The sequence below is a fragment of the Sorex fumeus genome, unplaced genomic scaffold, assembly GCF_029834395.1.
Source record: "Sorex fumeus unplaced genomic scaffold, SorFum_2.1 ptg000125l, whole genome shotgun sequence".
NCBI classification, from domain to species: domain Eukaryota; kingdom Metazoa; phylum Chordata; class Mammalia; order Eulipotyphla; family Soricidae; genus Sorex; species Sorex fumeus.
Window position 1 is genome coordinate 2,331,088 of NW_026606182.1, and position 24,988 is coordinate 2,356,075.

The 24,988-nt window shown below is 60.9% G+C and overlaps 3 protein-coding genes across 3 annotated transcripts in view; 2 read left to right on the forward strand and 1 right to left on the reverse strand.

Moving 5' to 3' along the window:
* Positions 1-24,988, forward strand: part of LGALS1 (galectin 1) — a 125,668-nt gene that overhangs the window by 38,137 nt on the left and 62,543 nt on the right. The window lies entirely within an intron of this gene.
* CDC42EP1 (CDC42 effector protein 1) lies at positions 327-7,908 on the forward strand. Its single transcript, XM_056137589.1, is given in 4 exon segments — positions 327-422; positions 4,751-5,504; positions 6,885-7,128; positions 7,130-7,908. Coding segments are annotated over 3 exon segments (1,071 nt in total). The 5' UTR covers positions 327-422; positions 4,751-5,029; the 3' UTR covers positions 7,482-7,908.
* The window catches only part of LGALS2 (galectin 2), a 28,158-nt gene continuing 11,640 nt past the window's right edge, over positions 8,471-24,988 (reverse strand). Inside the window, exons 2-5 of the mRNA XM_056137467.1 lie at positions 14,409-14,500; positions 10,584-10,666; positions 9,176-9,335; positions 8,471-8,910 (exon numbers count right to left, since the gene is read on the reverse strand). Coding sequence (XP_055993442.1) covers positions 8,764-8,910; positions 9,176-9,335; positions 10,584-10,666; positions 14,409-14,500 — 482 coding nt within the window. The 3' untranslated portion in view covers positions 8,471-8,763. The remainder of the gene's footprint in view (positions 8,911-9,175; positions 9,336-10,583; positions 10,667-14,408; positions 14,501-24,988) is intronic.

A 24,988-nucleotide genomic window follows, 5' to 3' on the forward strand; every position in this document is an offset into this window, starting at 1 on the left:
CCACAGGGCGGTCATCTAGGAGAGATTCAGGGAGTGGAGGAGGGGACCACCGGGGGAGGCCAGCGGCCCGGCCAGGCGCTTTCCCCCTGCGGTCCCCCCACCCCGGGGGCGGGCGGAGACCCGGCCTGGCGCCCCGCGGCCCCGGCGTCCCCGGGCTCGCGCTCCGCGGGGTCGGCTGGACGGTGCCGGGAGGGGGGCCGGAGGGGGCCGGAGGGGGCCGGGCCCCGCCCGCGGGCGGGAGGGGAGAGGCGGGGGGCGGGCGCGCCCCACACCCCGCCCCCGCCCCGGAGCGGCCCGCGGAGCCCGCGGCCAGGGCGGCGCAGACCGGCCCAGCCACTCGCCCGGGCTGCGCGCCGGGACGCGCCACCAGCGCCAACGCCACGGCCGCCGCCACCCCCGCGCGCGGGGCGCCCCGACGGAAGGTAACGGCGGCCCGGCCGCGGGGTCCCCGCCGGGGCGCGGGGTCGGGGTCGGCCGGGGGCGGGGGGGCGCCGCGCCCGCCCCGTCCGGGCGCACGCGGGTTGGCACGGGCGCGGGGCCTCCCCGGGGCGCGCCGGGTGCCCGCAGGAAGGCCCCGATCGGGGTCCCGCGGGGGCGCCCCGAGTCTCCCGGGGTGCCCGGAGCGTCAGCCGCGGGCCGGCGCGGCGGTTCGCGCGCGCGGGGAATTGGGGTGGGGGGGTCCCCCGGCCCGCGCGCGCGGGAGGAAGGGGGGCGCGGCGAGGCCGTCTCGGCTCCTTCCTGCTTCGGGGAAGGAAGGGAAGGGGCGGGAGGGGGCGAGGGGTGGGAGCGCCGGGCCCCGCGGAGCGCGGGAAGTGGGGCGGGGATGGGGGGGACCGCCGGGGGGCCGGACCCGGCACCCTGCCCCCTCCCGACCGCGCATTCCAGCCCGTGCGGCCGAGGATGAGGTCATCCCGGCCGGCCGCCCCTTCCTCCGGGACCCCCCCAACGCCCCCCACCCGCCTCAGAGTCCTGTGTCCCCTCCTGCCCGCGTGCGCCCCCAGACTCGGCGGGGCGGCCCCCTCCCTGGCCAGGCGCCCTAGGCAGGCCGGACCCTTCTGGATGGCCCGAATATGCGAGACACCCCCCCCTCCTCGCTCCACCCCCAGCCCGAGTTTGAAGCCCATTTTCAAGGCGGGGAAACTGAGGCCCAGGGAGGGGAGAGGCAAACAGGAGGCCAGGACCCCCCGACCCCCACCCAGGGCTGGAAGCAGCACGCGGGACTGTCCCCGCCGGCGCCCGGCCAGGCCCAGTCAGAGCTGACTCAGCCGTAACCCGGGGTGGGGGCAGGGTGGGTGGGTGTCCCACCCCCGCCTCCCGCCCCCCGCGCACGTACCCCGGCAGGCCTGGCCCTTCTGCCTCAGTTTCTCCAATCTGTCCACCTTCACCCCGGGAGCCCTGGGGAGCGCGGCCCCTTGTCTGGGCCACACCCGGCAGTGCCCAGGGCTCATTCCCGAGTCTGAGCTCACGGGTCACTCATGGCGGGACCCAGGGGACCCTGCGGGGTGCCCGGGTTCGAGCCCGGGTCTGGACGCGCAAGGCTAGAACGAACCCCTGATTCTCAGTGGAGGCCGGGACTGCCCCCACCCGCTCTGCTCGGGGGGACCCCCCGCACCCCAAGGCAACCCTCTCCAGTGCTGCCCCGCGCCCACCCCCCCGCCCCTGTCACCCTCAGCTGTCAGAGCCCAGGAAGCCCCCCGGCTCGCCCGTGCCTCCACAGCGACCCCTATCGACCGCCCCTGGGAGCGCCCGCCGGCCTCCCGCCCCAGGCTTGGACTCGCGGGTTTTGGCACCGACCTGACCCTCCGCGGGCAGCGACCTGGGGGTGGGGCTTGGGGGGGGGGGGGGCGACTGCTCTCCGGGACGTAAATAGCCTCCCGGGAAGGCAGCGAGGGCACCTCCCGAGTCTCTCCTGCCCCCCTCAGCCTGCCCACTCGCCCTGGCATGCAGGGGGGTGTTAGTGGATTGGGGGTTGCCTCCAGCGCGCCTCACTCCTCTGGGCTCCGTGACCCGGGGAACCAAGACAGTCCTCCCCTGCCCGTCACTTCCAGTCTGTACCGAGGGAGCTGGAGGCAGTGCTGAACTGTGCCCACAAGGGGGTCGAGGTTGGGACTGACTTCAGGACGGCCCTGCCCCGGGGCCTGGGGTGGTCATAACTCCCCCCTCCCCAGGAAGGGGCAGCTTTGGCGGCTACAGGAAATCAGGGCCCAGTCAGGAGCCCTGCCCTGCCCTCTTTGGGGGACGGGGTCCAGTGGCATCAAGGTGGCCGCGGAGAGGACCCCTTTTGCTGAGAGGGTGGGGATGGCCTCAGGGAACTGTGGAGGGGCCGGAAGTCGCCGAGCTCCGACTTGGCACGTGGCACTTGGGGTTCCAGAACCAACACCTCTCACACTCCACCCCCTCCTATTCCTCCTGCAACAGATGTGGAGGAAATAGAGAGGAAAAAAATGAAAACAAAGAAAGCCAGGAGTTGGGGGGTGGGTGGGGTGGAGAGGAGCCGGGTGCGCCCTCACTGTGGGCAGACACAGCACCCCCTCCCTTTACCTGACATTTTACCCCAAGATCTGCATCTGGAGAACCGGCCCGCCACGTGCAGCCCACGTGACCCCCAGATGAGCTCAGCCTGCAGGGCTGTGGGGTGGGGGGTGGGGGGTCGGGTGACGTCAGGCCACGGAACTCGGTAACTCCGCGAACACGGGACAGCCCGGGGCTTCTCGGAGCCGTCCTGGGGGTGCCAGGGAGAAAGGGGTGATTCAGAACCCCACCACCACCCCCGGGGGTGGGGGCGGGGTGGTAGGGGGTTGTTAGGGCCAGGGAAGATCAGAGGGTGGGCTGGAAAGGGAATGTCTTGCGTGGGGACAAAGCCAGCCTTGTGTGGAGGCCGCCTTTGTTTGCATCTGGTTATTGAACCTATTTTGAATTTCAAATGCCACTCGAAGGCCAGTGTTGAGATTTTGACACTTGGGGGTGGTCAAGAGGAGAGAGGAAATCTGATAATGATCGTCCTGGTGAGGAGGACTGCAGCTCAAGGGTCTCATCCGCTGAGACCTTTTGGGCAGGTGAGTTTTCAAGGTCAGGCCCCGAGGTGTCAACCCTCAGCTCCCGCCTTGCAGGGCGGCAGGGAGGGGGCCGGAGGTGACCGCCCCCCAGGTGGCCGGTGACGGAGCTGAACTGATTTGGTCCTTGGTATGGGCAGGGAGGCCGCTGCAGGGACAGGCCAGGCGGCTGCCCCCGGCCCTGGGGGGTGGACCCCAGAGACGAGACCCTGTCCCGCGAGCCGCTCTCTGGCCCCAGGGAACCTGGGCTCCTGGGGTGGGGGGCCCTATAGCCCCAACTGTCTGCGATTCTGGAAGTGATGCATTCCCAGGGGCCCCACAGCCAGGACTTCTGTGTCTCTGCTTCTGGAAGTGACCAGAGCCGGTGGACGCCCGGGCGGAAGTGGGGAGGGGGTGGTCAGGAAATGAGGAAGTGGGCACACACGGGCTCCTGGCATCCGGCGGGGCAGTTTCGGATGCAGACTCCTCCATCCCCTTGATAGGCAGTGATAAGGCTCTTCCCTGCAGGCCTTCTCAGTGCCTTGACCCTGCTGGTGGCAGCTGCAGAAAGCGTCTTGCAAGCCGCCTGGTGCTTTGACCAGGCGGGACCTTGAAGGAGATGGGGCAGAGTTGCTGCCGCACGGTGGGGGAGGGCAGGGGGGTCCGGGCTCCTTTTGGGGGGGGACCTGGCCTGCTGTGTGGCTTACAGCCAGTCATCTCTGTCGTGTGCCTCGGTTTCCCCTCCCCGAGCAATATCTCTGGGGAAACTAAATTGCTGACTCTTGAGAAACAAGTTCTGTGTCCTGCTCAGCCCTTTCGTGGACGGTTCCATGAATTCGGGGCCCCCCGTCCGTTTCATACCTGCTCCGAGGTGACACCCAGACTGTCCACAGCACCCCTCATTCTACCTGATCCACAATCCACAATCCAGGCCTTTCCAGGCTGCTCTCAGCATGTGTTTGGGGGGTGCTCGTTTGGCAGTGCTCAGGGCTGACTCCTGGCTCTGTGCTCAGTACTAGCAGGCTCGAAGGATTGACTGTGGTGCTGGGGCTCAAACCCGGCCCGGCTGTGCCATATCTCTGGCCCTCGTTCACTTTTTTGTTTGTTTGTTCGTTTTTGCTTTTTGGGTCACACCGGGCGATGCACAGGGATCACTCCTGGTGGTGCTCAGCGGTCCATATGGGATGCTGGGGATCGAACCCGGGTCGGCCGCATGCAAGGCCAATGCCCTACCCACTGTGCTATCACTCCAGCCCCTGCTTTTTCTTTTCGGGTCATACCTGGCCATGCACAGGGGTCCCTTCCGGCTCTGCACTCAGGAATTACCCCTGCCAGTGCTCGAGGGACCGTCTGGGATGCCGGGGATCGAACCTGGGTCGGCCACGTGCAAGGCAAACGCCCTCCCTGCTGTGCTATAAATGCTCCAGCCCCGCTTTTTTGTTTTTTAAGCGATTCCCTTCTTCCCTTCCCGTCACTGCTGCGTACAGAGGTGGCGCGTCGGCTTGGGTGCCCGTGTGGTGGATGGGTCACCCACCCCCGAGTCCTGGGGAGCCCGTGAGACCCAAGCCGTCTCTGAGTGAGGCCAGAGGTGGACAGAGGACTCCACCCACGCCCTGCAGGAGCCACCTGGGTTCCGTTAGCGCCCCCCACCCCAGATGCGGGGGGTTCGTGACTCGCCCCTCTTGGCTGGTACCACCCCTGCCCCTTCTCTCTCCCAGGTGTGCCCGGGCCGGAGCTGGCTGTCATCATCAGAGGCACCCCTGAAGCCGCGTGTGTCCTGGACACAGCACCAGGGGGGCCAGGCCCTGGGGAGGGGCGCCCCATGGACCCCACGCAGCCTCAGCACCTGGGGGTGACGCCGTAGGAGGCCACTGCTGTCCCCGCCTTCCTCCGAGAAGAAAGAAGCTGAGACGCGACCCCCCCCGCCCAGCCCACCCCGACCCCTCCAGGCCCCGCGTGGGCCCATGGCCCGGCCGCTGTGACCCCCCCGTGAGCCAATGCCGAGCGCCCAAGGGGCTGCCGGGGCCCCCACCATGAGCCTGGGCAAGCTGTCCCCCGTGGGCTGGGCGTCCAGCTCCCAGGGCAAGAGGCGACTGACCGCGGACATGATCAGCCCCCCACTCGGGGACTTCCGTCACACCATGCACGTGGGACGCGGCGGGGACGTCTTCGGGGACACGTCCTTCCTCAGCAACCACGGCGGCAGCGGCGGCGGCGGGGCGGGGGGCACCCACCGCTCCCCCCGTAGCTTTCTGGCCAGGAAGCTGCAGCAGGTGCGGCGGGCGGGGGCACCACCCCGCCGTGTGGGCTCGCCGCCCGCCCCATCGCCCGCGCCGCCCGCTGTGTCACCCATCATCAAGAACGCGATCTCCCTGCCCCAGCTCAACCAGGCCACCTACGACAGCCTGGTGGTGGGCCAGATCAGCTTCGACGCCGGCTCCGCCAGCTCCACGGACGGTCACTCGGCTTACGGTGAGGCCCGCGGCGAGCCCCTGGGGTGGGGGGCAGTGCCAGCCTGCGTGTCGCTGGTGGGCACCCAGAGCGGGGGATTGGGCTCGAACCCGGAGGCATCCATCCTGGGGGCGGGAGGAGTGCCTGGTGGGAGAGAAACTCGCCCACACCCCCAAACCCAGGAGAGAGAATTTGAGGTGGTTTTTCTTCTTTTTTTTTTTGCTTTTTGGGGTCACACCCAGCGATGCTCAGGGGTTCTTCCTGGCTCTGCACTCAGGAATTATCCCTGGCGGTGCTCGGGGGACCCTACGGGATGCTGGAAATTGAACCCGGGTCGTCCGCGTGCAAGGCAAGCGCCCGACCTGCTGTGCTATCGCTCCGGCCCCAAATATCTTTTTTCTTTTTTTTTCTTTTTGGGTCTCACCCGGCGATGCTCAGGGGTTCCTCCTGGCTCTGCACTCAGGAGTTACTCCTGGTGGTGCTCAGAGGACCCTATGGGATGCTGGGAATCGAATCCGGGCTGGCCGTGTGCAAGGCAAATGCCCTCCCCGCTGTGCTATCGCTCCAGCCCCGAGAATTTGAGTTATCTCTGCCCCTAACTCACAGACTTCCCCCCACACACACTCCAGACCCCTGCTGGACACCCCCACCCCATTTCAGCATCCTCTCAGAAACGCCAGGTTGAGAGGGGCCCAGAGCGATAGCCCAGTGGGGAGGGTGTTTGCCTGGCACTGGTGTACCCCAGTTCCATCCCCGGCATCCCATAGGGTTCCCTGAGCACCGCCAGGAGTAAGTCCTGAGCACGGAGCCGGGAGTAACCCCTGAACACTGTCAGGTGTGACCCCAAAAAAAAACACAGAGAGAAAGTTGCAGCTTGGCTGCCTTCTCCCTCCCAGCCTCTGTGAGTCTCAGCGTCAGACGTGCCCTGCACACAGTAGGTAGCTCAGGACAGGGGAGCTCTTTTGTGCTGTTGTTTGAACAGCTTCCTGAAACTTGATTAAATTTGGGGGAAAAGGGGAAAAAAAAAAACCGGTTCCTGCTCCTAGCTGAAGGCGGCCGGTGACCGGGCCACGCCCCTGCTGCCCCCTGGTGGCCGTTCGTTGCCCTGCAGCTCTGGATCCCCACTGAACCTCTCGGGTGTTTGGTGGTCCCTGAGCCAGGAGCAGGACCGAGGACAGTGTGACTTGTAGGCTGGGAGGCGCTGGCCCCCCAGGGCTGGACCAGGCGAGACGGGGCGTTGGGGCTGGAGCAGGGGTTGGGGGCCCCCAGCTCTGGGTCCCGGGAGCGAGGACCCGGGGATGCTGGGGTTGGTTCCCTGGGGGGGTGGGGGGAGGGTTGGTCCTGCATCTCCCAGCTTGGCCGGGGGTCTCGGTTCTGACCCGTCCCCGCTTCCTCCCGCAGGCCTGGACTCGGGCTTCTGCACCATCTCCCGCCTGCCCCCCCAGGACAAGGCCCGCGAGCGCGAGCGGGAGCGGGAGGGGGGCTTCGGCCCGGAGCCCCCCGCGCTGCGCCGCTCCGACTCGCTCCTGTCCTTCCGCCTGGACCTAGACCTCGGCCCCTCGCTGCTCAGCGAGCTGCTGGGGGTCATGAGCCTCTCCGGAGCCCCCACCGCCACCGCCGCCGAGACCCCCAACCCCGGCCCCGCCGCCCCCCGCCGCCTGCCCCCCGACCCCCGCCACCCGCGGACGCTGCCTCAACGGGGTCAGCGCGGGTTCGGGCCCCGGGGTCGGCGCCAAGGCCCCAGCGGAGGGAGCCGAAGGCCCCCGAACCCCCGCTGAAGTGGGGGGAGCCCCCAGCCGGCACTGGGGGGCGGGCTGGGGGTCCGGCAGCCAACACCCCGCTGGGCCGCCCCGGGCGGGGGGCTCCTGGGAGAGCCTGGACGGAGAGTGGGGGTCCCCGCGGGGCGCGGGCAGGCCCCCGGCAGTGCCGCACGCCGTGCAGGCCAGCTCCTTCGCATTTGCTGATGCTGAGGACGAAGACGATGAGGTGAAGGTCTAGGGGCGCAGGGGTGCAGGCAGACTGAGGGGGGAGATGCCAGGGTCCCCGGGTGCCCCCTGTGGACCCCGCTGGGTGACCTGCTCCCACTCACCGCCACTGCCCCCACTCACAGCACCACCTCCCTTTGCCGTGGGCCCAGCATCACAGAACCGGCTTTGTGTCCGGTGGCCCTGGCAGGGGGGACGAGGGGTGGGGTGGGGGCGGGAGCCAATTATACAGTGGCTTTGTCTCCCTCCCTGCAGGCCCCCACCGCGAGCCCCCCCAGAACCCAGGCCCCGACACCCCCTCACACACACACTTGTTCCCGAAGCCTTAGAGGAAAGTCAGGGCGGGCTTCAGGACAGGCCCTACTTCCTGCCACCCGGAGCTGCCTTGGGTCCTGCTCATAAAGGCTTTTTGATAAAAAACAAAACAAAACCAAAAAAAAGTGTCCTGCAAGATGCTTGAGGGGGCTGAGAGGGGCTCCCCAAACCTGGCTTGGAAAACCAAGCCCCCCCCACACCTTTCATCTCCAGGGGGCCCGGGAGGGGCGGGGCCGGGCAGGGGGTAATGAGTAACCCGGCCAGAATGTCCCCAAGATAAGAGACCCAGGTGGGGGCCCTTATCTGCAGTTCCGGGATCCGAGCCTCCCGGAGCCGCCCCTGGGTGCAGAGCCAGCTTGGGGAGCACTCCTGCCCCTCCCTCCTCCCATGCACACTCGCAGTCTTCTTCTTTTTTTTTTTTCTCTTTGGGTCACACCCGGCGATGCTCAGAGGTTCCTCCTGGCTCTGCGCTCAGGAATCACTCCTGGCGGTGCTCGGGGGACCCTGTGGGATGCCGGGGATGGAACCTGAGTTGGCCGCCTGCGAGGCAAACGCCCTCCCCGTGGTGCTATGGCTCCAGCCCCACTCGAAGTCTTCTGCCTCAGTTTCCCCTGCAGTGCCCTAAGATCGCTGGAAACTTCCACCAGCACAAACCACACTGGCTCAGTTAAACTGGGTTAAGGCGCTTTCTTTCTCTTTCTCTTTTCTTTTTTCCCTTTGGGTTTCGGGCCATCCTCAGCGACGCTCAGGGATCACTCCCGGCGGGGCTCAGGGGACCCTAGCGGGTGCCAAGAATTATACCTGAGTCAGCTGCGTGCAAGACCAGCGTCCTACATACTGGACTGTCGCTCCAGCCCCCAGGCACTTTTCTGTCCCTGCTCCGTCTCGGGGAGGGGGGAGGGGGTCAGGATGGGGGGGAGGGTGGATGCCCCTGATCCCGCCTCGCTCCAGGGTCTCCTGCCAAGCACGCGGCCGGGGGCTCACTCAGACTTGATGGAGGAAATGTTGAGGCCACCCTCCACGCCCAGGTAGGTCAGGTGACTGCCCCCCAGCCTGTTGGGAAAACTCAGCTCGTGCCCGTCAGGAAGTTTGACCTTGAACTCGTCGCTCTCAAAGATCACAGTGATCTGCGGAGGGATGGGGGAGGGAGAGCTGCAGGGAGGAAGCCCCGGAGGGTGGTGCACCCCCTTCCTTCTCCACCCCCGTCTCTTTTTTTTTCCCTTTTTTGGCTCACACCCAGCGATGCTCAGGGATTACTTCTGGCTCTGCACTTAGGAATTACTCCTGGCAGTGCTCGGGGCGACCCTCTGGGATGCCGGGAATCGAACCTGGGTCGGCCGAGTGCAAGGCCAACGCCCTCCCCGCTGTGCTGTCACATCAGCCCCATCTCACCTTGACCTCGTCTCCCGGGCTGAAGCACATGTGACTGTCCCGTTGCTCCTGACCCCAGTGGCCGCCCTCCTTGCTGTTGAAGATGATGGTGTTCTCCCCAAAGCGCGGGTTAAAATGCAGGTTCAGATGATCAGCCGTCTGGCCCAGGTTAATCGCGAAGCTGTCAGGGGACGGGGTACGGGTGAGGGTGAGGGGCCGGGTCCGGCTGGGGGCGCTGTCTTGGGAGCTGGGCCGGCTAGGAACTGGAAGACTTCCCCCAGGAAGGTGGTATTAATCGAAGTGGAAGCCTTCAGACGAGGGAGGGGACGCAATATCAGAATATCAGACTGGGTTCTGCAGGGTCGTGTCTGATTGGGGGCACACACCGAGGCTATCCACCGGAGGGTCAGCGATAGAGGCAGAAATTGGAGGTGTGGGGCCAAAGCGATAGCCCAGTGGGGAGGGCGTTTGCCTTACACGCGGCCGACCCGGGTTCGATCCCCGGGATCCCATAGGGTCCCCCGAGCACTGCCGGGAGGGATTCCTGAGCGCAAAGCCCGGAGCAACCCCCGAGCATCGCTGGGTGTGACCCAAAAAGGAAAAAAAATGGAGGTGTGAGGGCCGAAGCTATAGACCAACAGAGCAGGGAGGGCGTTTGCCTCGCATGCAGCCGACCCAGGTTCGATCCCCGGCATCCCATAGGGTCCTCCGAGCACGGCCAGGAGTAATTCCTGAGGGCAGAGCCAGGAGCGACCCCTGAGCATCACCAGGTGTGCCTCTTCCAAAAAAAAGAAAAAGAAATTGGAGGTGTCTCATCTGGAGGAGAGACCCGCGGCCCTTAACTGCCTGGACCACAGCGGGGCTCAGTCCTAAACTCAGAGGGAACTGTGGGTGCGGGGGCCCCGGGTGCTCCCTCGGCTGGAAGTCTGGCTCAGGGGTGCCTTCCTGCCGACCACAGCCTGCACCCTCGAGAGATCCAAGCAGGAGAAACGGAGTTTTCTCTGGGCTCCTATCCCAGCCCGCCCCACCCCGCCAGTCCGTTCCCAGCCCAGAGCCCAGAAACGCTGAAATTGCCGAAACTCCGGGCAACGCCCCTGCGGAGGGAGCACACGCCCCCTGGTGGCTGCCTCTGGTCAGGCGCCCGCGTGAGAGGCGGACTGGGGCGTTTCCCCAGGGAAGGGGCGCATGGGGGGCCCCCCAGGGGATCGGGTTGTCAACAGAGGCACCGGATCCCAGCACGGACCTCCTGGGCTCCCCAGCCTGTCCCTCCCGCGTCTGCTGGGGCCAAGAAATCGAGGCCGCAGCTTGGGCTGTGACCCCCACCCTAGGTCAGGGGGTGAAGGCAGGAGCTAAAGGCGGCTGGGGGTGGGGGGAGCGAGGACCACCATCCTCCTGGCCCACCACGCCGCCCCCCCGCACCCCGACTCACCCGGGACAGTCATCCGCAATCTTGCCCTTAAGTTTCAGGGCCATCCCCGGCTTCAGATCCATGCTCTTAAGCTCCAACTTCCCCTGCACCAAGGGACAGAGAACCGTGGGAAGGGGGAGGGGGAGTGTGGGGAGGGTGCTCTGGGTCCCCCAGCTGCCCCCAGCAAGCCCCAAGTCAACCCTCCCCCCCCCACCCGTCCCTCTCACCAAGAGCACTGAGCTGAGTGTGGCACCCACCCACCTTGGAGCCTCCACGTACCCAGCTGGGAAATGGGCACAGTGGTCCCTACTGATCTCTCCCTCCCCCCCACGTTTGCTCCAGGGGTGCAGGCAGAAGCCCCCTCCACCCCAGCAAGGGGGCATTATCTTCCTGTCGAAGCCTCGAGTCTTTTTCCCTAGGGTCCGAAGTGACTCGAGACTTGCCAACCCCCTCGGTTCAAATTCCAAATGGGACCCCTTTCCCGGGGTGTGTTTTATTTTTATCCTGTTTTATTTCTTTTTGGCTTGGGGGCCACACCTGGCAGTGCTCAGGGGTCACTCCTGGCTCTGCACTCAGGAGCTACTCGTGGAGGGGCTGAGGCTGTTGGGGATGGAACCCAGGTTGGCCGCATGCAAGGCAAGCGTCCTCCCTGCTGTGCTGTCTCCCCGGCCCTGCCTTTTGTTTTTAAACTATTTTTCTTGGGGCCGGAGAGATAAGTCCAAGAGCGGACACGAAACATGCTTAGTGTGTGCGAAGCCCTGAGTTTGACCTCTGGAACCCTCGGCAACCCTGAAGAGGGCCCCAATAAATCAGGAGTCTGGAGTGATAGTATTAGCAGATAAGGTGCCTTGCATGCAACGGGCCTGGGGTTCATCTCCAGAACTCCCCACAGTCCACTGCACCTGGCCAGAAGTAATCCCTGGACACAGGGCCAGGAGTAAGCCTTGAGCACAGTTGGGTGTGGCTGCCCCCAAAGAAAAATAAATGAGGGGGCTGGAGCTAGCACAGCGGGTAGGGCGTTTGCCTTGCACGCAGCCGACCAGGGTTCGATGCCCGGCATCCCATAGGGTCCCCCAAGCACCACCAGGAGTGATTCCTGAGTGCAGAGCCCCTGTACATCACCGGGTGCGACCCAAAAAGCAAAAAATAGATAGATGAATAAAAATCATTTTCAAAATGGTTTTCCTGACTGCTCAGGAAGGAAACACAAGCTCCGCGCGATCTTCCAGCCAATGGAGAGTCTCGGAGCAGCCAGGGAGGCGGAGCTTAGCGCCGGGCGCCCGAGCAGGTGGGTCGGAGCCCGAAACCTCAGCCGCACCCTGACCTGTCGCCAGGGCCGCTGCAGCCACCTCATGTGCACGGGTGGCATCTCCTCTGTCACCCTATCATGAGGACCAGAAATGTCCCCCATGGGGCCTGTCTTCCCAGAGGGCAGGTCGCCCCGCTTGAGAGAAAGTGGGGGGGGGGGGAATGCAGGAGCCGCAGCCCAGAGCATCGAGACCCATAACTTGAAGTCTCTGGGGGTGCTCGTGGCAAGCAGCGATTGGAGGCCACTACTGAGACCCAAGGGTGCCCCCACACCCCGCGGGGGCTTCCCATGCAGAGCCTGAGCCAAGCCTTCTGAGGGTCTCCTGCTCTGCTCAAGCCTGGGGGTGGGGGCTGCAGAGACAGCCGGGGATTCTGTGGCCCCCTGAACCCTACCAGCAGTGACCCCTGAGTGTGGAGTCAGGAGTAAGCCCTGAGCACCGCCGGCTGTGTCCGGCGGGAGGGGTGGACTATGGCAGGAACAGACCAGACCAAGGCGGCCTTTGGGAAGATCAGTCAGAAGATGAGACCCCGACATTCCACAGCTCCCACATGGTGCTGGGGGCCCGGTCAGCCCAGCAGTGCAGGTCGGGGGTTCAGCGCTCAGCCTGCAGCACTGGGGACAAGCAGGGTCGCGGTGGAGTGTCCGGGTGGACCCATCCTCATGTCTGTTGTTCCACCAGCCTTTATTCCCCAGGGATAAGCCAGTCCCCGGACCCCGGCCCTGCCCCGGGGCTGCTGCAGGCCTTCAGCAAAGTTCCTTCCGGTTTGTCTGGGGATGGCACAGGGGCTTCTCCGGCCTCCCCCGACAGACAGGGAGCCCCACCCCCACCCAGGAAGGGGGCACAGGGACGCCTGAAAAGCTCAGATGCAGAACTGAGGGGCTCCAGTCACACGGTGGTTCTCGTGTGTGTCCTGACACACACACATGCACACATGCAGGGCTGGAGAGATAGCACAGCAGGTAGGGCGTTTGCCTTGCACATGGCCAACCTGGGTTCGATTCCCAGCATCCCATATGCTCCTCCGAGCACTGCCAGGAGTGACTCCTGAGTGCAGAGCCAGGAGGTACCCCTGTGTATCAACGGGTGTGACCCATAAAAGCAACAAATAAATAAATAAATAAAACTAAAACTGAGAACGAAAAATGTCATATACGCTCATGCTCACAGATACACTTACCATACACACACACAACACAGGCATGCACACACACAAACATGTACAACGTACACTTGTCCATGCACAGCCACGCAGGCACACACAGGAATGCATACACATACAAATACATGCATACGGTCACGTGCACATATCACACTCATGCATGCACACATTCACAAACATGCCCTACACTTGTGCACACACGAACACACATACAATGACACGCCTGCACACACTTGCGATGCCTGTGTACACACGTAGGCACGTGTATGCATACGCACTGTGTGTGCAAACACACCTAACAGACACGCAGACTCACACGTGTGCACACCCACGCGCGTATACTCACACGCACGTCTGGATACACACTCGAACACGCATGCCCACGTGCCCACGTAGGCACATATGTGCACATGCGGCATCTGATGCCAACGTGGGGCCAGTCTCCCTGTCCCTTGCAGTTACCTGCCCCCCCTCACCTGGGACAGTCAGTGGGGACCCCCGCCCCGCGTCCCTAGAGTCTCCCTATCTGCCGGAAGGAGCCAGCCCCCATGGGAAGTGGGGGGGGCCCTGAGCTGATGCCAGGAGCGAGGTGGGGAGAGGGGAGGGGGAGCAGCAGGAAGGGGCCCCAAAGCTGGTGGAGAGACCTCGGGCCAGTGTCCCCTTCTCGCCCCAGCGCCCCCAACTGTAGCGTGGAGCCTGGGCCTGCTGGTTCCCGGGAGGAGAAGGTGGGGGGGCAGGTCTGGGCCCCCGCAGATGGAGGGGCCACACCCCTCCCATCCTGTGCCTGCCCCTGTGCCAGCTTGAACCGTGTCCCCCCTCCAAAGCCACAGGTGCCCAGGACACTCGCGTGAGGGCTGGAGACGGGCCCCTCGGGCTGTGGGTGGGCACAGGTGGGGCTTCAGGCCTGTGCAGCTCCTGTGGGGAGAGGAAATGGGACACAGGAGGAGCAGCGTGCAGTCCCCGAAACGAGGGGCAACGAACATGGACCCTCCCCTGAGTGCACCCCACTCTCCTGAGTCCGCACCTCGGCCCCCGAAAAACTGTGCAGAAATGAATCGTGACGGCCGAGACTAGGATTCCGCATCTGGCCCTCAACGCTGGCCTGGGAGGACTGTAGCTCAGAGAGGGTCAGCCACTGACCCAGGACACAGGGCACAAAAGGCAGAGCCAGGAAGGGAATGAAAGACTCAGAGGGGTCCCGGAGAGCACACCCCTGCCTGACAGCCGGCGGCTGCGGGCGCTTCCACCTCTGAGCCTCAGTTTCTCCTTTCTTCCTCTTTAGAATGCTCTTCCCAGCTGAGCGTCCAGAGCCCAGCTGACCTGTCCAGCCGTGTCCCTATTCCGGCGGGCAGCCCAGTTACCCAGCAGCCCTCTCACCAGCTTGACGATGGCGCGTCCGGCTCCGTCCGGCAGTGACTCCAGCAGCGGCGACTCTGTGGCCTTGGGTCCTCTGCCTGGCGCTGGCGTCCCTGCGCTCGCGACCCGGAATATTACACATTAACTCCCTGACGCCGTAAATGGGGACTTTGACCCCATCGCAGCATCTCCCAGTCCTCTCCCCACCCCGCCTAGGGCGTCCTGCTGGCCTGGGGTGACCTGCCCCCCCTCAAGCTGGGAGAAGCCCACGCCCGTCCTTAGCCAGGCACTCGGCCCGTGAACCGTCATGACTTCCCCTTGGGCTCTGGGCTCTGGGGTCCGTTTTGAGCCCCTGACTTTCTCTCCTCTCACCCCAAGATTCGCCAAAATTTTCTTTTTTTCGGGGGGGGGGGAATGTTGTCAGTATCATCACACCCGGCGATGCTCAGGGGTTCCTCCTGGCTCTGCACTCAGGAATCACTCCTGACGGTGCTCGGGGGACCCTATGGGATGCTGGGAATCGAACCTGGGTCAGCCGCGTGCAAGGCAAACGCCCTCCCTGCTGGACTACCGTTTCAGCCCCTTTTTACTTCCTGAGTTGATTGTTAATTTAACTTACTCTTTTGTTTGGGGGTCACTCCCGGTGCTACTCGGTGCTTACTCCTGGCTCGGTGCTCTGTGCTCAGGAATCACTTCTGGCGGGGCTTGGGGGACCCTCTGGGGTTCTGGGAGATCGAACTTGGGTCGCCCTGTGTCAGCAAGCTCCCCGCCCACTGTCTTTCCAACTCCATTTTATTTTACTTTTTTAGGATTTAATTGTTTGGGTGGGCCACACCCAGCCGTGCTGAGGGCTGACTCCTGGCTCTGCATTCAGGGGTCCCTCCTGCCGGTGCTCAGGGGACCAGAAACTGGGGATGGAGCTTGGGTCAGCCTCACGCAAGGCAAGCGTCCTCGTGTCTGGACACTCCTGGTGAATCCTGAAGGGTCCCCAGCCAACAGTTCCAGCGGAGGGGCCAGAGCAACACTCCGGCCAGCAGGGCACTTGCCTTGCATGCGGGTGACCTGGATTTGACCCCCTGCACCACACACGGTTCCCTTTACCCTCCATAAGTGACCCCGATCACTGTCAGTGGTGGCCCCCAAACAAAAGCGAAGTGTGTCCATGACCATGCTCTTAACTTATAGTTAAGTCTTATGGCACTTGGCCAGGCCCATTTCGATGCCAGGGTAGCTCACAGCTTGCCCCGGGTCCAACCAGTCCCTCGTCAGGACCCTGCTCTTGGAGTGCCAGGAACTAAGGGCAACTGAGGCTTAAGTCAAGTAAATATGGATGCCCAGGAGTAAATATTGCTTTGGAGTCAATTAACTCCCACGTTACATAGCAGAGCATCAACTGTCTTCCTGTGTCTATACAAAAAGGACATTGCTAAATAAACATAAAGGAAAGAGAAGAGCAGTACAGGATTATTAGTGCCTGATGGAATTGGGTGTGCCTCAGTTGCTCTGTTGTGGGCGTGTCTCAATAAACCTTAAATTCCCTTAAGCAAGGACATCCCAGTGTCATCTGACAGAAGTGGACCTGGAGCAGGAAGGCCGAGGAGGGGAGAGGGGGGGTCCCTGCAGTGAGGGGCTCTGCCCCTGGCCTCCAGTCACGGGTCACTAGAGATTTAGCCAGACGAGGCACAATCGCCCCGATCCCTCCCGCCAGGCGGAGGTTCTGTGTTGTGTTGGCTGGATTCCTCCCCAGCGGTTTTTTAAGAGTTCTATAACAGACGCCTCTCTGTCCGCGCAAATTCCTTTTGGGTTTGGTTTGGAGCCCACACTTGGCAGTGCTTAGGGCGGACTCCTGGCTCTGTGCTCAGGGATCCCTCTTAGCAGTGCTCCGGGAACCCTGCGTAGTACCAGGGATCAGATCTTTCTTTCTTTTGACTGGGGGGCTGGGGGGGGGCACTCCCGGCGATGCGCAGGGGCGGTTCCTCCTGGCTCTGCACTCAGGACTCACTCCTGGCAGGACTTGGTGGGGGACCTCGTGGGATGCCGGGGATCGAACCTGGGTCTGCTGTGTGCAAGGCAAGCGCCCTGCCCGCTGGGCTATCTCTCCAGCCCCTGGTGTCCGGGATCGAGCCGGGGTTGGCTGCGCGCAGAGTATGTGCCTGCGTCTCTGTTTTGTCTCTCGGGCCCCTGGCCCCTGCAACTGTATCCTTCAGCAAACGGGGCCGCCTCCAAGTCTGCATTTCAGGATGCTCGGCAAAGACCAGTGCAATGGGACCGCTTGGTCCCCCCTCTCTTTTCTCTGCCTCTTTTTTTTTTGCTGCCAACGCGTCACTCTCAGCCCGAGGCAGCGGCGTTGCTAGCGACGTTGCTGCGCATGCGTTAAATCACGCGCGCAGAAAGTCTGGCCGCGTCCGCTGGCCTCCTCGGGGCGGGTGTCCAGGGTGAGATTTTTCTAGACCGCTGGTTTGGCCAGCTGAGGCATTTTCCACCAAGGCTGGAGGAGACCAGCCTGGGCCGGGGGCGGGGAGCCTGGCCCCTGTGACTGGCCACGGTGCCAGGAGCTCCCAGGCACCTCCCTCCCCCAAGCCGGGGTTTCCTCACCACACCCCCTGGCTGATGCCAGGGTGAAGCCCAAACAGGATAAGGCTTGGGGGGGGCCTCAGAGATAACACTGAGAGTAGGGCACTGGCCTGGTGTGCGCTGGGCTCCAATTGGCTCCCCGGCTACCCAGAGGGTCCCCTAAGCCCCACCATGAGGGATCCCTGAGCTCAGAGCGGGGAGTGTGCCCTGAGCACAAAGCCAGGAGTCATCCCTGAGCACAGAGCTGGGAGTCATCCCTGAGCACAGAGCCAGGAGTGAGCTCTGAGCACAGAGCCGGGAGTGAGCCCTGAGTACAGAGCCGGGTGTCAGCCTTGAGCACAGAGCCCGAAGTCAGCCCTGAGCACACCCCAGTATGGCCCGAACCTGCCCTCAAAATGATAAAGAGGCTTGTTGCGGTTTCTAGACAGAACCTCTCCTCCGCAGAAACAATGGCTTCTAAAGGTGGCAGGTTGCTTCTGACTAGAGGAGTCATTCTAGCTCCTTGTAGAAGGTTCTGGAAAGTGCCCACAGTAAACAAGAGCTTTAAAGTGGGCGGATCTTAGAAGAATGTTGGCAGGCGGGGAACGTGAGCACAGCTCTGAGACGGACACTTGCCTCCTGTTTGCCCTCTGGGACATTGTTTTTGGTGGGGTTTGGGGGTTTGAGGACTCCCCAACCACCACTCAGGAGGTCTGGGTGTCCCACCTGGCTGCCAGTCAAATGTGACAGTCTGAGGATGTGGCGCTGCTCAGGCCCTGCAGTGTGAGGGATGCCCAAGACCACCCAGAAATACTCCAGGGACTGTGGGTGCCGGGAATCGAACCCAGGTTGGGTGCACGACTGGCATGTGCCCTAACCACTGTGCCATCTCTCTGGCCCTTACCCCCCACTATACAAAGCACTTTTTCAGGCCCTCATTACACTACAAATGATCAAAGTGACCTTGATGATCCTCCCTTTTTTCCAGATGGGAATGAGGGGGTCCCAGCCTGTCCATGGCAGGGCTGCCCGGCTATGCACAGCTGCCTCAGGTGAGTGCCAGGACATGCCCTTGCTTCGTAACAGGGTTTTCTGAGCTCCAGGAAAGGCCTTTTTTGGGAGGGATAACCTTAAAGGTGGAGCCCGTCAGTCTCACCTCCTGGAGTTCACCCCCTTGAGGACGATGAGGTTCAGATTTGATTCTATTTATTTGTTTTTATTTTATTTTATTTGTTTGCTTTTTGAGTCACACCGGCGATGCACAGGGGTTCCTCCTGGCTTTGCACTCAGGAATCACTCCTGGTGGTGCTCAGGGCACCATATGGGATGCTGGGAATCGAACCCAGGTTGGCCACGTGCAAGGCAAACGCCCTATCGCTCCAGCTCCTCAGATTTGATTCTTAAAAAATCGAATCAATGTGGGGCCGGAGAGAGCACCATGGCTGGAGCACAGGCTTTGCGTGCAGGGAGGCCTGGGTTCCATCCCCGGCATTCCACGGTCCCCTGAGCACTGGCAGAATGAGCCCTGAGTATAGCAGTGGGACTCATCGTGGTGTGCTCCCTACAAAAAAGTAATAGGTTATAAAAAACAAAACTAAACTAACTTAACTGCTTTGGGGCTTAGTTGGGGCCATAGCCAGCTGTGCTTAGGCTGACTCCTGTCACTGCACAGGGAGGGCCTTTTTGGGGGGGGGATAACCTTGGCCGCGCTCAAGTGGCTCCGCACCAGGAACTGAACCTGGGTCAGGGACATTGAAATCAAACGCCCGGCCCGACAGACTCTCTCTGCAGCTCCGAAAAGGTCGTTTATTAAAAGATGAAAAAGACGAGCCGGAGCGATAGCACAGCGGGGAGGGTGTCTACCTTGCAAGTCGCCAACCCGGGTTCAATCCCCAGCATCCCACAATGTACCCCGAGCACCGCCAGGAGTAATTCCTGAGTGCAGAGCCAGGGGGAACCCCTGAGTACTGCCGGGTGTGACCCCAAAAGGTAAGGTAAGGTAAAGGCCCTCCCGTTGATCATCGATTTGCTCGATCGGGCCCAGTAACGTCTCCATTGGAGATTTTGTTGTTACTGTGTTTGGCATATCGAATACGTCACGGGGGGTTTGCCAGGCTCTGCCGTGCGGGCGAGATACTCTCGGTAGCTTGCCGGGCTCTCCGAGAGGGGCGGAGGAATCGAACTCGGGTCGGCAACGTTGGCTGCGTGCAAGGCAAATGCCCTACCGTTGTGCTATCGCTCTAGCCGGACCCAAAAAGGCAAAACCAAAATAAAAAAGATAAAAAAGAGATTATAGGACCAGAAAGATAATACAGCAGGTAGGGCGTTAGCCTTGCACCCGGCTGACCTGCGTTCAATCCCCGGCATCCCATAGGATCCCCCGAGGACCGCCAGGAGTAATTCCTGAGTACAGAACCAGGAGGAGCCCCTGAGTATCGCCGGGTGTGACCCAAAACTGAATAATAATAATAACAACAATAATAATAGTAATAATAATACAGTTAATTATAAAGAGATCCTCCCCCCTCTTCCTCTCTCCCTCCCTCACTGTCTCTCTCTCTCCTCTCTGTCTCTTTCTCTCTCTCTCTTTCTCTCTCTCTCACTCCCCCCCCCCATCCCCACTAGCTCTGGGGGTTCCTTCCACCAAGAGAGGCCCTCGTATGTATCCTGGAAGTCCTGTTTCCAATCAAGCTCCAAACTGAGGCCCGCCAGCAGCCTGAGCATGACCTTGGCAGAGGTCTGGAAGCCCACCGCCACCCCAGCTGAGAGGGCGACCCCTTGACGGCTGCCTTGGAGACACCCTGAGCCCGAAGGCCCCCACTGAGTCCCGACCCATGGAAACCACGGGAAACATGACGCTTCCATTCCTAAGCTCTGGCTCACTATCTGTTGCATAGCAACAGATAACTGGGACCAACCACCACTGCCGGGAAGTTTTCTGGGACAAACCGTCTCTGGACCAGGGAATCTTCAGTCTGGGAGCGGGAGAGACAGCACAGAGAAGAGTGCGCTTGTCTTGCACACGGCCGGCCTGGGTTCGATCCCCGGCACCCCATATGGTCCCCTGAGCCAACCAGGAGTGAACCCTGAAGCCAACCTTCTGAGCTGGGGGAGAAGGCAGCTGGGATGGAGAAGGGGTCACTAAGTCAAGGATGGTTGGAGGGATTGCTCAGGATGGGGGATGGGTGCTGAAAATGGATAAAGGACCAAACAAGATGGCCTCTCAGTATCTGTATTGCAAACCAGAATACCCAAAAGTAGAGAGAAAGAGGAAAATTGCCTGCCATAGAGGCGGGGGGAGGGTGGAATGGGGGGAAAGGTCATACTGGGGATATTGGTGGTGGAGAATGTACACTGGTGGAGGGATGGGCGTTCGATCATTGGATGACTGAAACTCAAACATGAAAGCTTTGTAACTGTAGCTCGTGGTGATTCAATTAAAAAATTTTTTTTTAAAGATCCTATAAAAGGGGGCTGGAGTGATAGCACAGTGGGTAGGGCGTTTGCCTTGCACGCAGCCGACCCAGGTTCAAATCCCAGCATCCCATAGGGTCCCCTGAGCATCGCCAGGAGTGATTCCTGAGTGCAGAGCCAGGAGCAACCCCTGAGCACTGCTGGGTGTGACCAAAAAAAAAGCAAAAAAAAAAAATCCTAAAAAAAAACCGAAAAGATGATTTCCACAGCAATTTCAGTTCACAGTGTCTTTATCATGTATAATCACGTCCAATTAAATATTATAGCTATTAGTGCCATAAAAAATAAAAATAAAGGAGTGATCCCTGAGCACAGAGCCAGGAGTGACCCCTGAGCCTCATCAGGTGTGGTTCCCAAGCACCACAAAACAGAGGTCTGAGAGTCAGGAGAGCGGGAAGGGCATTTGCCTTGAGCACAACTGACCGGGTTCAATTCCCGGCATCCTATGTGGTTCCCTGAGCTTGCTAGGAGTTTTTTTTTCCTTGCTTTTTGGGTCTCCCCTGGCAATGCACAGGGGTTACTCCTGGCTTTGCACTCAGGAATTACTCCTGGCGGTGTTTGGGGGGCCATATTGGATGCTGGGAATTGAACCCGGGTCGGATGCATGCAAGGCAAATGCCCTCCTCGCGGTACTATCACTCCAGGAATGATTCCTGAGCACAGAGCCAGGAGTAACCCCTGAGCGTGAACAAGTGTGCTCCCACCCCCATAAAACAAACAAAAAAAACCAGAAAGAATTTGTAGTCTGTCCACATGCCCAGCTGCTATTTAATGACTCAGAGGCTGGCTTTGTTTTGGTTTTGGCTTTTTGGGTCACACCCAGCAATGCTCAGGGGTTACTCCTGGCTCTGCACTCAGGAATTACTCCTGAGTGATTCCTGGAGGTGCTCGGGAGACCCTATGGGATGCTGGGAATCGAACCCGGGTCAAACTAGATTCACCACCTTATTGATCTTTTTGTGTTTCTTTTTTTTTGAGGGGTGGGGGCACGGCCCAAGCAGTGTCTGGGGGTCCTGGGGTCATTCCTGGAGATACTTGACCAAATGGGCTGGGGGGGTTGTGTCTGAACTCAGGGATGAGACGCTGCTTGGGGTTCAGCAAGGCTGGGGGCCACCAGGGCTCCACCTGGCTGTGCTTCAGGGGGCCAAACTTAGTTTCGCACATATGTAAGGCATGCACCCCTGAATCCTGAGCTCACTCTTGCCCCACCTGCCTGTTTGTGTGGTGCTTGGAGATTTAAAAAGTGTGTGCGGGGGGTGGGGGGGGGACTGCAGAGATAGCACAGCGGGTAGGGCGTTTGCCTTGCACGCGGCCGACCTGGGTTCGATTCCCAGCATCCCATGTGGTTCCCTGAGCACCGCTAGGGGTAATTCCTGAGTGCAGAGCCAGGAGTAACTCTGTGCATCGCCAGGTGTGACCCAAAAAGAAAAAAAAAAGCATGTGCTCTACCAAGAAGCCACATGCCCAGGTGCTGTTTAATGACTCAGAGGCTGGTTTGATTTTGTTTTTGGCTTTTTGGGTCATTCCCGGGATGCTCAGGGGTGACTCCTGACTCTGCTGTACAGGAATTACTCCCGGGGGCGCTTGGGAGTAATAATGATCTGAACGCATTAGCCACTCACTTTTCGTCATCTTCGTTTTATTTTGGGCCACACCCAGTGATGCGATGCTCAAAGCTTACTCCCGGCTCTTCACTCAGGAATCGCTCCTGGTGTTGCTCAGGGTGCCAGGAAGAAACCCAGGTTTACTACAGGCAAGGCAAGTGCCCTAACCACTGAACTACCCATCTGGCCCTCACTGTTCCCCTTCCTCACTTACCAACATACACATACGTGCACACATTCAAGGCTCCGCGTTTCCCCCCAGCCACATCCCGTCGTCCTGTTGCGATGTTCTGCTCAATTTTCCAAACATAGCCCTTGAATTAAACCTCCTGGTCAGGGCTGTGTTCCCAGCCCTCAGGAAGTCGGTTATAAATGGCTATTGACAGGCTCACTGAATTCCCCAGCAATTTTTCATCCTTATCAGGAGAGAGTCAGGAAATCGATAACACAGGATTGGCTAAATAAATGATGCTACCAAAAAAAAAAAAAGATTGATTTCAGCGGTCCCCAGAAGGCTGTCTGGCACGTCTGGTTTGGTTTCCTTGTGTGCGTCTTTGCTAGTCCTGAGACTCTGGGGACCGAACCCAGGGCTCTCTCATGCAAAGCTTGTTGTTCTAGGAATGAAGCCCAAGTCCTTATGTGTGCCTAGCTTCGATCCTGGCACGGAACCCAGCATCACTAGCCCTGGTTCCAAGGGTATTTGCAAATGAGGAGCAGCTGGGAAGAGCCTCCCACCGCTGGGCCTCTGATGTGGGGGGGCCCATTCCTTCCCCTGCCCTCAACAGACAGTTCAGCCCTCTGGGTGAAGCCAGAACTCCTCCTTCCGGGACCCAGAGCCCAGGGAGGAAAGGAAGCAGGCGTCTGCTGCCAAGGGGGTCAGATGCTGGGACTGGAGCGATAACACAGCGGGTAGGGCATTTGCCTTGCACGTGGCCGACCCGGGTTCGATTCCCAGCATTCCATAGGGTCCCCTGAGCGCCGCCAGGAATAATTCCTGAGTGCAGAGCTAGGAGGAATCGCTGGGTGTGACTTTAAAAAAAGGCAAAATAAAGGAAGGGGGGTCAGATGCCAGCAACTTAGCCACCCCCTTTTCTGGGTCAGAACTGGGTCTCCTGCGCCCTGTTCTCTCACAACTAGGCTGCTCTAACCCCCTTCTATCCCCACAGTTCTTCAGTGTCGTTTATCTCGGGCTGGTAAAGCTGTGTGACCTATGGCAGGTCACACAGCCTCTCTGGGCTCTAAAATGGGGGAATGTATGGGGCTAGAGTGACAGTGCAACAGGGAGGGCGTTTGCCTTGCACACAGTCAACCTAACCTCGGTTTGATCCCCGGCATCCCTCATGGTCACCTGAGCCCACTAGGAGTGATCCCTGAGTGCAGAAACAGGAGTCATCCCTGAGCATCACCAGCTGTGACTCCAGAACAAAACAAACCAGAGGCCTGAGCGATAATAGAGCGGGAAGGGTTTTTTTTTTCCTCTTTGGGTCACACCCGGCGATGCTCAGGGGTTCCTCCTGGCTCATGCACTCAGGAATCACTCCTGGAGGTGCTCGGGGGACCCTATGGGATGCTGGGAATCGAACCCGTGTCGGCCATGTTGGCTGCGTGCAAGGCAAACGCCCTACCCGCTGTGCTATCGCTCCAGCCCCTAGCGGGGAGGGTTTTTGCCTTGCATGCGGCCAACCCACGTTGGCTCCCTGGCATCCCGTAGGGTCCCCCGTGCACTGCCAGGAGTGATTCCTGAGAGCAAAGCCAGGAGTGACCCCTGAGCATCATGGGGTGCAGTCACCCAAAAAACCCAAAACAATCAATAAATACAATGGGGGAGATGGCTGGAGGGATAGCACAGCTGGTAGGGCATTTGCCTTGCACGGCCGACCTGGGTTCAATTCCCAGCATCCCATAGGGTCCCCTGAGCACCGCCAGGGGTTATTCCTGAGTGCAGAGCCAGGATTAACTCCAGAGCATTGCTGGATGTGACCCGAAAAGAAAGCACTTCACTGTAGCACTGTCCTCCTGTTGTTCATCGATTGGCTCAAGTGGGCCCAGTAACGTCTCCATTGTGAGACTTGTTGTTACTGTGCTTGGCATATCGAATACGTCATGGGGAGCTTGCCAGGCCTTGCCGTGCAGGTGAGATAGTCTCGGTAGCTTTCCGGGCTTTCCGAGAGGGGCGGAGGAATCGAACCCGGCTCAGCCGGGCTGCCTGTGCGCAAGGCAAATGCCCTACTGCTGTGCTATGGCTCCAGCCTAGAAAAGAAAATAATAATAATAATAATAATAATAATGATAATAATAAATAAAATGAGGTGTGCAGTTGGAAAGGAGAGCGGACGGAAAGCATCAGGCACGCGTCCACTGCCGCTGGGCACTGCGGCGGTCATGTCACTGATGTGGCATTATCAGGCCTGCACCATGCGGCAGCCGGTGTCCCGCCTGCTTCTCCAGTTCTGACCTTCAGGCACTGTCACTGAGAGCCCGCCCGCCCGCCTGTCTGGGGATCTTCCTGTTTAACCTGCTCTCCAGGTTCTGCCCCACTCTGAACCCCAGCCCTTGGCTGTGCTCCCAGCCGAGCTCTCTCGGGTCACCTGGAGTTGGGGAGGTCCTGGAGGGAATGTGCACAAGAGGGAGGAAGGGATGGGCTGGTGACACTCCTCTGCCTGCTCCTCTTGCCCCTTTGCCCATCTGCTGGGTCCTCCACGGCATCATCACCCATTCTCCTGCCCCACCCGCCTGCCCTCACCTCCAGGAGCTTCTGAGATCAAAATCCACACTTCCTTCTTGGCCACTGCGGCTGCTCCTGGCCACCGGGTGACCTCATTGGGCCACATGGCCCCTGGCCAGCTGGCCCCTCTGACCTTCTAATTCACAGGGGAGGTGCTCGCCTCAGGCCTGCGTCATGCGGAATTCTTACCCTGCTCTGCCCTGCAGCGTATCTTGTCTTAAATCAAAGATGGGGGACACCTGACT